Genomic DNA, 16,895 nt, shown 5'->3' with positions numbered 1-16,895 from the left:
ATACATTCAAGTGCTGCTTGTTCAATTATACATTCTTGGTTTCACAAATATTGCTTATTTTCTCTGGGACAGGTTTTTATGAAATTTAGTTTTGGTGGAAAGATTATTAAAATATTTTCTTTTGAAAACTTTAACTATGCATTTTGATTGCACAGATGGAGATGGAGATGGAGAGGAGAGATCTTTTACGGGACCAGGGCTGGATCTTGTCCCGGAGCTTGAGGATGAATCCTTGGAAACGACCACCGAGGATGAACACCAATCAGAAAACACCGCCCTGTGAGGTGGGCGGAGTCAAGTCTTCACACAGCCAATCGAAAGCTATGTTCGTAATGGAATACTAGCATACTGCACCGTATATTTCTACCGTTTTTAAGGATGTGAACGTATCCAACGTGAGAGAAACATTGTCACATGACCTCTTTATATACCGGTCACCTCATGAATAAATAGTTCTTCAAGTAAAATATGTCTCAACTTTTGGAAGCGTGATCAAATAAAGAGTCATGACAGTTGTAGTTTAAACGACACTGGAAATGGAAGGTCAAGTTAATGCATTGCATTATGGGATACGGCACCCAGCACAGTGTGCAAATATAGTAGGTCATCTGGGTATATTCTAAGCATACTGAAAGTATGCAAAGTGTACATACTACACACAGTATAGTAGTATGCTATTCCGAACATAGCCACTTTTAGCCCCTGCAGATATAGTCCCATTTACACAAAATACATGAAACTAAACAGTCTAGAAGCTTCCTGGAGTCTCTGTCCTCACAATGCTGGCACATTGTAACCATAAGCCGGGAAGAAATCAGTACGCACATATTAACATGCTCTACAATCTTGATTTCATTCACAAACGGCATAAAGCTGATATGGGTTCAAATATCAAATATGAATGTCTTTGAGTTTTGTGTAACAAGCGACATATTTGTGCAAATCACTGAGTTTGTGTGGCTGATCTTCCACACTTCACATTTAAGTTGTTTATAATGGTGAATGTCATTTATTCAAATTTATTTTAATCGTTCCTTTTCTCTTTTAATACATGTGTAAAAGTGTAAAAAATAATAATAATAGAACATTTGAATTGAAATGAGGTTGAGAATGAAAAATACTGATTATACAGATACAATTCATTTTGATACATGTGATTTGTATTTTTAAGTATTTGTCCTGGGGTGCAATACTGACTATCATGGCATTAAAGTCAGTTTTCTATTAGTTTATTTGTTTTAAAAAAAATAGTAATTGTGTTTCACTGGGTTTCACAACTGTTTCACAGTTTTTCATCCACTAAAATAAACCCTGCACATACTATTATGAAATAGTTCGTTGTCAAAATGACCAAAGACGCTCTTTTAAAAGATCCGGTGTCAGAGCTTTAGGGGTTTCATCATGTTGTATGCAATTCACAAAGCGCACTGACAACATTAATGTGAACGAGTGAATTATGGATCTGTCAAGCTCAGGAACCGTCAGCTAGAAAGCCAAAAGTCATTCATTCCTTTCAAGAGGGAATATGTATTTTATTTCTGTGGTTATGTTCTCTTTAATGTGCTTTCTTAATTGTACATATTGATTTTTTTCCCCCCCTTTTCTATATCTGTGTGCACATTTCCTGCCTCTGAATTCTTTTTCTTCACATGTGCCTCAGATGAACAAATTTTTTCTGATTATATATCTAATAAAAAGCTTGATTACAGAAGCAAGTTTGATCTCAAAAGTTGTTTTTTAAACACCGTTTAATTTACAGAAACATCAAGGACAAAATAGTTTTCATAGGAGTTAAAGTTAGGGTAGGCAATGTTTTTCATAAACACTTTTTGTTATACTGGTTGAAACTCTATTCACATCCTGATAGCAATCAATAATAGAAGTGGTCTAAATATTAAATGTACATAATCCTTTGTGGAAGACTCAGGACTGAAAAATGTACGTCCAATCATTGTGCTTTGAGACACACTACTGCGTTTTCGTTTAAAAACGGAGACCTTTTGCTACGTTTGCACCTCCCGTCTAGACTAAAACGGAAAAAACAAAGACCTGAAACGGAGAAGTTTATAAACGCTGCAGCTCCGTTTTGCGTTTTGAATCTCTGGAGGGCGTTTTAGTGAAGATGGGACAAAACGGAGGAATTTAGAAACGATGACGCTCGGCTCTATGATTGGGTGTCATCAGTCATGACGTGTCCTTCCCTGATTCGTCAGCCACCCATCAGGTAGCTAACGTTACTTTCTTCACCGGCACGCGCATGCCCAGTGTTGGTGAATGGTCACGTGATCTGCGTTTTCAGAAGATTTAATGTGCACTGAAATCAATTCTAATTCACAGATAAAACGCTGGTGTGGACAGAGATTGTATTCTTTTTAATTCTTCGTTTTTAAACGAAAACGCAGTAGTGTGGACGTCGGCCCAGATCAGGGCCAGATGTGGATTCCAGCGAACCAGATGTGGGCCGTATCTGAGCGAAACTATGCCGTGGCTTTGAAGACGCTCTGAAGGGAGGGTGGGATCTCATGCTTTCAAAGCTAGCCTCTCAGAAATTGCCTACCCTACCTTTAAACTGTCATTTAATGTCTTTATCAAAAAAAGTAAAAACTGATCGATAAATAAATAAGCATACCGGTCAATTATTAATTACATACTCAGTGAAGATTTACTTTAACACCAGTCACACTAAACAATCCATGATAAAGGGGCAAGTGACTATGCCCAGTAGGCGATGAGAAACACAGCCAGTGACATACAGACGATGAGGTTGGCGTTTACCACGTGTCTCATACAGGGCTCTTCCTCGAGGGAACACATCGGAGTCTCTGGAGGAGGAGACATGGGCTTCCCTTCTTTCTGCTTCTCCATTCCACAGATCCAGAACAGAGCCGATTTGAGTTTAGAGGAACCCGCTTCACTGGACACAGACCTACTGGAGTCTGGTGAGAAACAGTGCTCAGAATTACATGTAAACAGGCTGAATATACATGATGTATTAAGTGCATTTTAAATTGCCTGCCAAATGCATTTACACTTGCATGGCCATTTGTTTGCAGATGCCACTTTTGTGATTTCTATGTAAAATATTGACATTCAAATATTAATTGTTATGCCAATGTTTTTTGGAGTTAAAAGACTGACAAAAAGAAAAAAAATTATGACACAAAAGTCCAAATTATGACATAATTATGAGAATTTTTTTTTAATTATGACACAAATTAGATTATGACCAAAAGTAAGTGTCAATTTCTCAAATGTATGACTTAGTATGTCATAATTGTAACATCTCATAATTATAACTATTTTATGATTTAATTATTATTTAATTATTTAACTATTTTAATTATATTATGATTTAACGAGATTATGTATGTAGTGTTTTTTTGGTGTCATGCTTATATTTCACGTTCAAATTTTTCACTCAGATGTTTCTTATTTCCTCCACTCATTTTAAACACTTTTAAAAATATCAAATGACTTTGTCTCCCTCTTCTGGATAACTGGAATATTAAAGTCAAAGAATTTAGCATAAAACTTAGAATAAGTAAGGATAGACTTGACAATTTACATCACCTTGGCAAACCATTGAATGCATTATTTATTCTAAAACATACTGAAACTTATCTGTCCGTTTAATTAAAATCACAAAATAATGCAACAAATGCATGTGAATTGGAAAAGGTACCTTCTTTCATTTGATATGCATCGTTTTCCATGTCTTTTGTGTTCTGTGTGGCGCCTTCGATCGTGTAGAGATCTGAAGCCACAACCTCTTCGCTTTCTTTCACAGGGTCAAAGCGTGTGTACCACGTCAAACGACTGATCTGGAAAATAACAAGCCCTTTATACCGGACGTGTGTATATTCTCAAGGTTTATGAAGACATTTCGGAATACATTTCTGAAATTGCAAAATGTGTGTGTTTACCTGCTCTGGTTTGGGCTTCTCTGTAGCCAGACTAACACACACCACCACGATTAGTGTGAGGAGACTGAGAATGATGGAGAAGTACAGGAAGTGAACATATTTGATGATGTCAGGCCTGGTGTCGCTCTCATAGCACAGCGGTGTAGGATAGACGAAATCCAGGATCATCCTTATAACGCCCACCAACATGCCCACTATCAGACCCCAGAATGCACCCTACACCAACAACAACACAATCAGTTAATGTGTTTATTATTTATTGATCATATACATGAATAAAATACCTTTACACTGTAAATAAAGTGCAGTGAATGACCTTCTAAAGTTCATATACTAGACAGAAGAGTACATTATGGATTATCATAATTATGAGGTTAAAAGGTCAATAATATGAGCAGAAATTATGAGATAAAAAGTTTACATGACATTCTGTCATAATTATAGGATAAAAAGTCATAATTATGAGATAAGTTGACATAACAATTTCAAACAAAGCAAAAAATTATAAATAAAGATAAAGACTAAACATAAATAAAGATAAAGTGTCTAAATTATGACCGTCATAATTATGAGATTAAAAAGGTTGACATTGTGACAATGTTGTAATAATGAGATTAAAAGTGTCAAAGTACACAAAGATTAAAAGTACACACTGTCATAATAAGATAAAAGCGAGATAGAGTTTAAATTGTCACTCATTATGAGCTTTAAAAAGTCAACTTTGTGACAATGTTGTAATAATGAGACAAGTTAACTTTGAGATCAAAAGTTGACAACACGCTGTCATAATTATAAGAGACTTGCACTGACAAATTTTAAAATATGTCACTGCCATTTTTTTGTCTCAAGATTCACAGCAGTTTTATGTTGTTGTTGTTTTTTTTTTCAAAAGGTACTTTTGTCCTATTTGATCAACGGTCTAGTCCTGCCTCAGTCTAGACCCTGTCTGTGAAACCAGGCCAAAAAGTCAAAATTATGACAAAATTCTAAATGATGACAGTCGATTATGAGATGATGAAAACGAAAATTGACATTATGAGACAAGTCAATTAAAAAAAATAATAATGTCAGACTTTTTGTTATTTCGCTTTTATAATTAAGATTTAGTATGTCATCATTTTAACCATCTCATAATTATAGCCTTTAAGTATAATTATGATTTTCCAATTTCTTTTTTGTGGAAGAAATGGGCTTCCATATTACTCATTACATTGTATAAGTTCATAGTGTATAGTGGGTCATTTGAGTATTACCATCTATATGAGTGAGTGATTATTTATTCATTCACTCAACCGACAGTTCAAACATTGATTAACTCTGTTGCGCAGCACAACACTTCTGCAGTAGCTTCACTTTTGAACTATTATTGTTGGTGGAGCAATAATAGACAAAGCAAACATCAAAATATTTTTAATACCTCACACTATCAGTCTTAGTGTTGGTCTTGACATCCACTGTCATTGATATTGAATCAATCACAGTGGCAAGGCAAAATCTCAGCCAACAGTGCTTGTGATATTACTTTATTTATAATTTAACCCATGATATAAGTGCGAATTTACATGCATTACTAATGAATACTTTTCAAATCTAATGAAAACATTAAAAAGAAAGAAAAAAAAACATTTAAATGCTTGTACCTTCTCATTGGTCCGTTTCCAGAAGCATCCCGCAAGGAAGATGACTGTTATGGGGGGCTGCAGGTACATACTGATGGATTGGATGTAGATGAAGAGCTGCCCACCCTGACTGGCCTGAACTAGAGGAATCCACAGCACTGACACCACCACTAACACCAACACAAACACTCTTTGACATGGGAACACACACATACACAACAGTTAAAAACAGCTGACTTTACCAGAGAGCTAAATGTATTAAGTATTTGTAGTTACTAGTTGTAGAATGACAATACTAGATTAATTTTCCAAAAGCTTCACCAAAAGAGAACAGGTTAACAGCTGTTCAACATCAACGTTGCATAATGTTAATGTCCACAAAACATGAAATTATAACATCAGTATTTCAACCAAATTTTAATGTCTTTCTGACCGCCAATTACATTTAAAAGCAAAAAGCCTGTTTACAGGCTGAAGAAATTGGTGAATTTGCCTTAAAAATCGAATGTGTGTAAAACAGCTTGTTGATGTCACACCTCCCCACAATCATGAGCTCCCACTCGGAGGCAGTGCGACGAATGTTTCTCCACAGGTCCATGGTGAAAATGGTGCTGGAACTGTTGAATATGGAGGTCAAAGAGGACATGAGAGCAGCCAACATCACAGCCATCATTAAACCCCTCAGACCTGGACAAACACACACAAGAAAAATGAGTTATCTCAGCCAGCTGATCTAGAAACTGAAAAACAACCAACATGCACATAAACAATCAATACCTGCGGGAAGGAGCTCCATCACCAGTTTGGCATAAGCAATGTCCGAGCAGCCCACAGGATTCCCACAAACCTGTTTACACACATCTGGGTCTCCACAGCCCACCTCGTCTACAGTTCTCACACACACACACACGTTCATATGCATTTCAATAGAAGAAACTGTACATTTAGGGGCCTTAAACTTTGGTGTTTGTTTCAGTAGTTCACCTGGGTAAAGTATCCTGCTGATCATGCCTGGAATCACCATCATGAAGAAGGGCAGAACTTTGAGGTAAGCGGCGAGCAGAGATCCTCCTTTAGCATGCAGAATGTTCTTGGAAGCAAGCGAACGCTGCACTATCACCTGCACACAGGAACAACAACAAAATATAATCAACAATCTAAACATAAGCAACGGCAATAATAAATCTACAACAACGGCAATAAATCAACAGCAGCAATAATCTACATCAACAGCAATAAACAACAACAGCAGCAGCAATAATCAAAATCAGCAACAATAAGCAGCAGCAATAATCAACAACAACAGCAATAATCTACAACAGCAATAGTATACAACAACAGCAATAATAAGCAGCAGCAATAATCTACAACAGCAGCAATAATCATCAGCAGCAATAAACAACAACAACAGCAGCAATAAATAATCAACAGCAGCAGCAATAGTCAACAACATCAATAGTATAAAACAACAGTAATAATAAGCAGCAGCAATAATCAATAGCAGCAATAATCTACAGTAGGAATAATCAACAGCAGTTGTTATGATCAAAAAATATTATGTTTGCAAGGTATGTTGTTGCTAGGCAGTTGCTAAGAACTTATGGATGATTGTTACAATGTGGTTGCAGGAGAAGAGTTCTAAAGGGTGGTTTTTAAATTAGATAGAAACTAGTTTAGAACTAGTCTAGAACTACCCCTGTGAAAAAGAAGTGTGCTTCATTTACTAGTAATGTGCACATTCAATGATTAAGTGCTCAACATTTTCACAAGAGTCGCTAGATAGAAAGAACTAGAACTTCTAGACAGATCAAGAACTTCAGTCTAGCAACCTAGAACTTCAACTCTAGCTGGATCTAGACCTTCTATATTTATATTGCTCTATCTCTAAGTTCTTTAGAGAAAGATCAATATAAATATATAGAAGCCATCATACCCATCATGGGTAATGTGTCTTAAAAAAGTTCAATCAACACTTCTGGTCGTTCACCTGGTCAGAGCACCAGTACCACATGGAGGGCATAGACATGCCCAGGATTACTCCCGGCCACGGCAGGTCAGAGGTCACAGGGTGACGGAATATGTGAAAGGCATCATCACGAGGGATTCCGCAGGTGGTGTTGGGCACTCGGATGGAGGGAATAGCTTGAGGATACTTGTCCAGGACAGCCTGAAATCCCCCAACCTCTGCAAAACCTGACATCGAGAAAAAAAAAAGAGTGTATTGTAATTGCATAGAAGCTTCAGAATTTTTTTTAATTATTGTCATATTCACTCACTGAAGCCCATGAGGATCAAGGCTCCGACCACCATGATGACAGTCTGAACCGCATCGGTGTAGATCACTGCTGCCAGACCGCCTGTGAACAGTCAGTCAAGATATGCTTTAGAAGATTACAAGGATTAAAGGGCCGTTCACAACAAGATGGATAACCAGAACTATCGATGGCCACTTTCGAAACACTGCTTCATGAACCTTCGAAACGTTTGCAAATCAATAATTTAGAACCAGTGATTTAGAGCATATTTCAAACGGCAAAAGCCAAATGATTTCAGTGTATTGTTCAGGTTTTGTTAAGTCATAACTATTTCGAAACCTTTTGAGTTGTAGTTAGATAGAGCAAGAACTTCTAGACAGATCAAGAACATCATTTGATGCAGTTAGAACTTGAACTCTATAGGCATACGTGAGATAGATTTAAAACTTAAACCAACTGTACTTAGACAGACCTATAGTTTCTTAATAGATGGATTGATCTATATATACTAGAAAATCAATATCTAGATAGATAGTCCATATTCAGTAATATAAATAGGAGGATAGTTTTGAAATGTCGATCTCTGTGAACCCATGAACCAGTGTTTATAGTTTGTATCTGATTTCGGATCAGTTTTATAAATGTGTCAACATTTAATGACACATTTGTAAAATAAAAACAAAATGTTTTGATTTACCAAACCCTCCATAAAACCAAACAAAACAAGTCCTACAATTGAATAAAATCGCATATTATACACTACATACACTTCATTTGAGACTACACTTTTAATAAAACATTTCCCAAAGTAAACTATGGCCGCAAATTCCTCGTTACCAACACAATTCAACAGAACTTGCGACCATAGTTGGCAGGTGATGTTTTTGGGAAACGCACCCCTATCTCTAACTATAAATAATCATTCTAATTCTATTAGAATAGAGATATCCAAACCATATTGATAACTACATGAGGGAACGATCTCGTTGGTATCACTTTCAGAACTGATGAGCAATAAAAATACATACAGCCAATCAGAATACAACTAATTTAAAGAGATTAAAGAGACAGTTCACCCAAAAAACGAAGATCATCCCATAATTTAGTCCCCCTCAATCCATCCTAGGTGTATATGATTTCTTTTGAAGCCCAAAAAAAGCACATCCATCCATCATAAAAGTAATCCATATGGCTCCAGGGGGTTAATAAAGGCCTTCTAAAGTGAAACGATGCGTTTGTAAAGAAAAATATCCATATTTATAACTTTATAAACTATAATCGCTGGCTTCCGGTAACGTCCGTATGCGAGTCGAGTTCTGGTGGAAAAGTGCCCTCTGACCTTTCAGAAGGCCTTTATTAACACCCTTTAAAGCGGCAGATGGCGTCTTTATGCTGTCGTGCTTTGGTGTGGATGCTAACATGGTTATGGTTCTGAGTGTGAACAGCCCTTAAGAGTAACAAAACATCCGACCTGCGATGGTGTACAGAGCCGTAATGCCGAGAAGCAGAACCACAGCGAGGTAGATGTTCCACTGCAGAGCCTGCTGGATGAACACAGCTCCTGCATACATGTCCACCTGCACACACACACTCACACAGGTCAATTCAAAAGCTGATTACCAAGTCAGAGAATTTTTTATTGATCATACTTACTGATATTTTGGTGAAGATGTAGATGAATAGATATAAAACACAAAGAAATAACTGTATTCTTATGCCACCAAATCTTTTCTGTAAATACTCAGGCATTGTTGTGACCTAAAAAGAAATGAAAAAAATCCTAATTTACGTCATTTGTGTTTAATTCACACTAATTGCAAAAACAACTAGATAAAAACAGTTGCATGTGTGTGTGTGTGTACACTTCAGTCCAAAAGTTTGGGGTCAGTAAATAAAAATGCAACCACAGTATTCAATAAGGATGCATTAAATTGGTCAAAATTGTCAATCAAGGAATTAACAATTAATGTTGCCAAAGATTTCCTTTCTTTTCATCAAAGAATCATCATAGTTTCCACAACGGCACAGCTGTTTTTAACATTGATAATGATCAATTGATAACCTGTTAAAGGGACCTTAAATCTATGAAATACAGTCTCAAATCTGTTGTTTTCTCACCCTTGATGCAATATAGATGGGTAAAAACAGCCAGCCCAAGAGCAGCACCATCAGCATGCCCTGCAAATGAACATGAGCCATTCACCTTTTCCACCTTTGCCGTTTTCCATAATGCTCTCTATAATGTGGTATATTCAGAAAATTAATTATCTCTTAAATAAATTGTGTATTGAGTGCTCACGTTCCACTCATAAGCAGTTGCACCGATACCAGCTGCTGCTCCAGAGCCTGCGAGACCAATGAAGTGCCCACTGCCCACATTACTGGCAAACAGAGAGGCGCCCACCTGCATATCATAGAGGATGGAAAACATGTGAGCTGGAAATTTGATCTGTGAGGGGCCGTTTACACCACAACTAAAAACTTTTGATGCATTTTTTGTACATTAATTTATATGACAATGGCGTTTTGAAAACCTGAAAGCAAAAAAAAAAAAAAAAAAAAAAAAAAAAACATCTGAAAATGAAAAACTGTTTCAAAGTGTCAATTTTTGAAAAGGATACAGTTATTGTCACCGTGTAAATTTGTAAACTAAAAGAATTTGTGAAAAAGAGACATAATGTGCATGTATATTACATTACGTGTAATTAAACGAACCCAACAGGCTATGACATAAATCTCTCCAGATCCCCAGTAAAAAAAAAATAAAGAAATTAAATTTTGCACATAGAAAGCTATAAAAGAGCTGTTTTGATGACCTAATATTTGTTTCATTGTGACATTTTCATGACAATTTCTCTCTGATAGTGTTTTTATTATAATGCCAGGGTTATTATCGTTAACAAACCGTACAAATATTTTATGCTGGTTGACAATGCAACATTTCTAATTTTAGTTTTGTTTAAATTGAATTACTAAAAAAAATATATTTTATAAAAACTATTTAAAAACTAATACAAAATACAATAATTTTATTTAAGTGAAATATTTCTAAACAGAATATATACAAACAAAATCTCATTCAAATATTACCAAATTATAATAGTAAATGATTAATATATTTTAGTATTAATTAGAACTGATAGGAGAATCATTTTCATCAATCATTTTTTCATGAAAATAATGTTCCTAAAAATAGGCTACATTTTTTATTTTATTTTTTATTTTGTTTGTTTATTGATGTTTTTTTTTTTTTTTTTGGAGACACCATTACTTTTTAACTCACCGGCCACCAAGTCATGCTTTTCCCAGCAAGAAAATATCCATCCACTGTGCTCCTCTTGGTCTTCCACATAGACTGTTGGGTGAGCAAAGGTTATAAATATGCCATATATGATAAGTATGATAATAATATGATAAGTAACAGATTTACTGGAATAACATTTTGTCACTGTGAAATGACATAGCAGTGCTTTTTGTGGTTTCAGTAAACTTACCCACAAGCCCACGCCCAGAACCAAGAGGAAGTAGATGACAAGCACCACTATATCTGGGGTGGCCAGGGTGGTCGACGGCGATGTGATCTCAGCGGTGGGGGAAGGGGACATATTGGGATGCTCAGTGGCAGCCATGAGGTCAAAGGTCAATGAGTTTCTCAGGTGTGTCTCTTTAAAACAACAGATGGTGGATAATCTCCCTCACATATACACACATTCAATGGAATGGCATCCAGACGTGACTTTGTGTCTTTACTGATTATTCATTATCTAGCCTGTATACGCATGTTAGTGCATTTTCTGTCGTTTAATAAGATACCGGGTATGTTACAACAGAGGAATGGCAATGTTTTTCTACATAATATAAAACTAAAAAATGTACTTATAAGAAAGGACCACAGGGCAAATATTTCATAAAACTCATTTCATAAAGCACAAATAGAGAAAGGCATTATACTACAGAACTCACATTATCTAATTTCACTTCAGATCCAAATGTGATAAAGAACTCATACAAAAGACCATGTTTCCTAACAGATGTGATTTAATGCATGGATTTAATTGGTTTCAATCTCAAAAGAATAGAGAAATATGGTAAATGCAAATATGCATACATCAGCCAGCAATACACACATTTTCCAGGTTTCATTAAAGGGTTAGTTCACCCAAAAATGAAAATTAAGTCATTAATTATTCACCCCCATGCTGTACCAACCCCGTAAGACCTTCGTTCATCTTCGGAACACAAACGAAGATATTTTTGATCAAATTTGAGAGGTGGATCACTGCTACATACTGTAGGCTGCCTAAGGGATCGAAACATGACGGCCCAGAAAGTCAATGAAGAAAAATTTGTTTAAATATTCCATGTGACAACAGTGGCTCAACTATAAGTCAACTATTTCTTCCTTGTAGGCCTGAGACGAGTGTTCAAGAGATTTCCATGACGCATGCGCGAGAATTGCGATCTCCTTCAACTACTTCAGTTCAGTTCTAGTCGAATAAAGTCGTTATTTTTGTTTGTTTTTTCGCACAAAAAGTATTCTCGTCGCTTGATAAACTTATACTTGAGCCACTGTTGTCACATGGAATATTTAAACATTTTCTTCATTGACTTTCTGGGCCGTCAAGTTTCAATCCCTTAGGCAGCCTATGTAGCAGTGACCACCTCTCAAATTTAATCTAAAATGCCGTAAGGGATGTGTCATAGTGATGACGCTCGAGCCATCGCGCGACTCTGTTACTCTTAGAAGAAAGTTTGTGTTCGTCATCAACAAAGAAAGGACGAACAAATGTCTACAAACTGGAGGAAAGCAGAGACCAGGAGCTCCTCACTATCCGCGCTGAAGCTGGGATCGTTCACCAGCTTTGTGGAACGGTATGCACGTGTACATGTTTTCGACGCGTACGTTACACGTCTCATCCTGATGTCACGTGTCTTCCCGGGATTTTTACGGGTTCTGTGTGAACGCACTCACAGATCCCGGCAAATCACTGGCAGTGTGAATGATCCAAAATCAAATCTATAATCAATCAATCAATCAATCAATCAATCAATCAATCTATCTATCTATCTATCTATCTATCTATCTATCTATCTATCTATCTATCTATCTATCTATCTATCTATCTATCTATCTATCTATCTATCTATCTATCTATCTATCTATCTATCTATCTATCTATCTATCTATCTATCTATCTATCTATCTATCTACAGTGTATGTATCTACAGTGATAAGGAAGTAGTGAATCCCAGTTTCTCTAACTGCAGTTGCATGCTGTCAGGGGCCTAAACCTAAACCACTGCACAATGAAATAAATATGAGGATAACATAACATCAGATGTCCCTGCTGTTTGAAACACCATGCCCAAGAGAAGGGGCTGTGCCTATCAATCGCCACAAGTAAGTTCTAAGATGATAATAACATCAACACTTATGAAGTAGTAGAAATAAACAGCTGCTGACAAAACAATAGTTATGGGCTTCCTACCATAAAACTAGCTATCCTGCACTGACAGGATCCGAGAAGCTAGCGAAGAATCGTCAGATTATTGAATCTGTAGAGTGGGCTTGAACACCTATAGGGCATTCCATCTTCTATGAACTGTAAGCCAAAGACATCGCATCCACAATCCAATCAGATAGACTCTGCTTTTAAACCGACAAACCTTTAGTGCAACTCCAGCAGGAGGTTCACTCTGTTCAATGCCCAGGTTTTGCACTGTGTTGAGAGTACCTTAGGACCATAACCTTTTCTTGGTTTGAGAGGAACTCCACAGTAACCTCAGGCCCAAAAACATGCAGGACTTGCTGACTTGCTCATTGTAGGGACTGAAAGAGCGCATTTTCACAAACACGCTTAACTCATGCGAGTGCGAGCAAAAGCACCATCTTGAAAGAGAGCACTTTCAGCAATGCCGATTGGAGTGGATCGAATGGAGGACATGTAAAGGCTTTCAGAACTAAAGCCAAATCACAAAATGGGCTAGATGGGCGAGAAGGGATTTGCTGACGGGATATGTTGGGTGGCAGAATCCTAGGATAGTTCAACACACTCCCTGATTGAACCATGATCAATCAATCATCCAGATCATTCAGCAGGCAAACTACTATCTTTAAAGGGTAGAGAGGCGCTTTCACACATTCCATGAATGTACACACTCATTGTAGGGACTGCGAAGTGGTACGCTGTGCCCGTGAAACAATCTCAGAAACACTCGTGATGAGGGCTATCTGAATATAGAAGTACTGTAGGAGCTCAAGAGATGAACTGAGATGAGAAGACCTCAGGCCAACCTGAGAGAGGGCTAACAGTTTGAGGGAGCGTTCTGATAATATGCTGTAACGGTAGAGGATTTTAAAGCTAGCAGTTTGAGGGAGCAGACGATGTTACACCTTTGAAAGGGCAACCTACGGCATGGGGCTCTCCGCTTTAGGGCAAGAGCCGAGGGAAAATAATTCTGATACAGAAGCACCTACTTCTGTCTTCCAGCTTTGTCACACAGCACAGGGGAACAATGATAGCACAAAGACTATAGGGATCTCAGCTTGTATTGTGTGAATGAGTGACTTGAGCATTTTGCACTTATACAAGCTGTCCGTATTCAAGGCCTGAGGGGGTTGGAGGGGGCTGCGTATATCTGTAGTGAGCTCTGAACACGGCAGACCACTGCTTTGAGACGGGGACTTCTTATATCGTGTGAATGAGCAAACAAGCGGGACATTTTTTGCTTTATACAGGGCAGATTGCCGCTTCAAGGTGGGTGTATATGGACTCCTAAGGTTCACCACAGGTCATACTCATCATCATCATCTGATATGCCAAAAAAGACCAGGCCGTGGGCTTCATAAGCCCTTGGTCCCAGGATGCGGAGACTGTCCCTGGTGAAAATCGCAAGTAGGTCAGGTGGAAGCGAGGCACTTGGCGTGAGCCTGTCCCCTGAATGTCCTGCTTCAGCGTCTTGCTCTGTGGCTCTTGAGAGGTGGAGAGCGGAAGCAGGAGGCCAGTTTATCATCAAAGATGATGTCGATACAGAGATGAAGGATCCTGACACTCATCACTTCATAGCCATGTCCTTCCAAATCTGAAAGAAAACGCCATACTCACCAGAACGCATGCAGGGGAGTCTGCTGGTTGGACTAAATCTCATTGACAAGTAGTAACTGGCTTCTTAAAGACAGAGCAGCTGTCTGAAGGAGAGAGATTCACGATGTCTGAGGAAATGCTGTTCACCGCAGCCTTACATAGCCCCTATTTCACACGCTTTAACGTCATTGGCCATTGGGTTATAATGCAGTTATTCCAATGAGGCTTCAGTATTTCTACGAGGAAGGTGTTTCCCCAAAGGGTCAGCTCTGACACAACGTTGAGACCGAATTGAAAAGGAATTGTATTGAGAAGTGTAAAGTTGCAAATTAAAGTTGTTATAAAAGGTGTTTGCAAAAGCATAAGTAGTAGCCCATTACTTATTCTAATACTTACTGACACTAATATCGAAATTATTCTCATGTATTCCACATTAAATATAATGAACCCTCACTAAAAATAAAACAAACAAGCATACTAACAATCAAAAGTGCTTTTTCAGCCTGAAGATTTAAACAAAGCCGATTCAAAGACTTCAAGCACTTTTTCAAGAGGAGTACAATTACTTGAACACATATGGCCATTACTACATAAATAAAAATAAGTAAATGAACAAAACTAACCTGAATAACGGGTCAGAAACAGTCAGAGGTCTCTATCCTAGTCAAGGGTCCATTCAAACAGGAATTTACAGGGTCTCCAGTGAACGAACCCAGAGTTTCTTTCAGTACCGTAGAGATGATCCCTCTCCGATCAAAGAGGTCAAACTTCACTTGCCTTCATGTAACACTACACACTGGTTAAAATGTAAGGGCGTTTTATTACCAAAACAGTAATGACAACAGAACGATGTTGCAACATCACTTATTACATTACAGAGTTACTTAGTAGAGGGAGGCGCCAACATTTATTATACATGATACATTACAAAAGAAAGGTAAACAAACTCTGAAATAGCCATCATGTTATTTCTCAAATGAATTAACAATTGCAAAAGTGCTGTACTCCCCTGTAAATGATCATAACTCTCTAGGAGTTTCTATATTTCTTGCATTTATCACCACCAACCATTAATTCGTCTTCTATGGCACTTAAAGACGAAGGGCAATACAGCGCAAAGCACGACGGAAGTGTTTTTGCTAGTTTCGCCCGACGCAGTTATCATTCTTCGCCATGTTGTTTAAATATCAAATGCATTTGCGAGCCACTGTGCGCCCATGGGTGTGCTGGTCTGAAAACGAGGTGTACGTGACGAGCAGATCCGTTTGCTCTCTGGAGAAGCGTTCAGTTTTTCCGCTTCCAAATTCCGCCATGTAAATAGCGAATCCGCCATGGCGCGAAGGCAACTGGCTTTTAAAGGGAATGGAAGGTGAGAATCTGATTGGTTTATTGCATGTTACACCCAAAACACACGCATTACTCATTAAGAGAATAGGGACAAACCTTTTGGACCCGTCGTTAAACTAGCAAAAGTGGCCCTGCGCTTTAGACCATGCGCTTAGATCGTTAAAAGTTGGGCCCAAAGTCGATCAAACCTAAAATTCTTCTTTACGCAGTCCTATCCATGATGAGAGCATGAAAATGAGCTATTACAACCCGATCTCACGAGAATTCGTACGAATTTTACGAGGTGGCTAATTCGTAACAATTCGTACGATCTCACTCGTACGAATTAGTACGATTTTGCTAAATCTTACATATTTTACGAATTAGCCAATTCGTATGAATTCGTACGAATGACCTACCCCTGACCCCGCCCCTAAACATAACCGTCACGTGGGTTTAGACAAATCGTACGAATTCGTACGAGTGAGGTCGTATAAATTAGTACGAATTAGCCACTTTTGAATCACTCGTACGAATTCGTACGAATTGGTCTTGAGATAGCGTAGGCTATTAACACTGTGAAACAAGCCCTAAAAGAAATATTCAAAACATGTAGGAAACTTTACATTACAATAAATAACAGTAATAAATGAAAGCTATGAAATGTGCTTTGATCATATGGTAAAA

The 16,895-nt window shown here is 37.7% G+C and overlaps 2 protein-coding genes across 9 annotated transcripts in view; one reads left to right on the top strand and one right to left on the bottom strand.

Annotated features, from left to right (window-relative positions):
• Positions 1-1,922, top strand: part of arhgap17b (Rho GTPase activating protein 17b) — a 67,445-nt gene extending 65,523 nt beyond the window's left edge. For 4 of the 6 annotated variants that reach the window (XM_089128309.1, XM_039685817.2, XM_039685822.2 and 1 more), the window contains one exon: positions 156-1,922. In XM_089128309.1, the coding sequence (XP_088984435.1) occupies positions 156-283 (128 nt within the window). In that variant the 3' untranslated portion in view covers positions 284-1,922. The remainder of the gene's footprint in view (positions 1-155) is intronic. The other 2 variants (XM_039685818.2, XM_039685819.2) reach the window with 1 other exon arrangement.
• slc5a11 (solute carrier family 5 member 11) lies at positions 493-16,887 on the bottom strand. Of its 3 annotated transcripts, XM_039685825.2 has the most exons (17): positions 15,506-16,887; positions 14,904-14,986; positions 11,292-11,461; positions 11,081-11,152; positions 10,097-10,201; positions 9,916-9,975; positions 9,451-9,555; positions 9,269-9,374; positions 7,819-7,899; positions 7,530-7,735; positions 6,527-6,662; positions 6,320-6,427; positions 6,079-6,229; positions 5,564-5,732; positions 3,924-4,139; positions 3,683-3,821; positions 493-2,936 (listed from the first exon to the last, which is right to left on the bottom strand). In XM_039685825.2, the coding sequence occupies exons 2-17, from the start codon at positions 14,944-14,946 to the stop codon at positions 2,713-2,715; spliced, it is 2,091 nt and encodes a 696-aa protein (XP_039541759.2). In that variant the 5' UTR covers positions 14,947-14,986; positions 15,506-16,887; the 3' UTR covers positions 493-2,712. The 3 variants fall into 3 exon arrangements, with proteins under 3 accessions (XP_039541759.2, XP_039541757.2, XP_088984437.1); XM_039685823.2 differs by having other exon boundaries at positions 6,320-6,662; XM_089128311.1 differs by lacking the exon at positions 14,904-14,986.
• Positions 16,888-16,895: the final 8 nt, after the last annotated feature.

This window comes from Pimephales promelas, chromosome 3, assembly GCF_988280905.1.
Source record: "Pimephales promelas chromosome 3, fPimPro1.hap1.1, whole genome shotgun sequence".
NCBI classification, from domain to species: Eukaryota; Metazoa; Chordata; class Actinopteri; order Cypriniformes; family Leuciscidae; genus Pimephales; species Pimephales promelas.
The sequence above is the reverse complement of the archived record's forward strand: the minus strand, read 5'-3'. Positions and strand labels throughout refer to the sequence as shown.

Bases quoted from the DNA above. Each gene is read 5' to 3' on its own strand.
- slc5a11 (XM_039685823.2), bottom strand. From the start codon at position 14,946: ATGAGATTTAGTCCAACCAGCAGACTCCCCTGCATGCGTTCTG. The intron at 11,153-11,291 runs GTAAGTTTACTG...CTCACCCAACAG, and splicing joins TTCTGGGCGTGGGCTTGTGG to TCTATGTGGAAGACCAAGAG. The intron at 9,375-9,450 runs GTAAGTATGATC...GTGTGTGTGCAG, and splicing joins ACATCTTCACCAAAATATCA to GTGGACATGTATGCAGGAGC.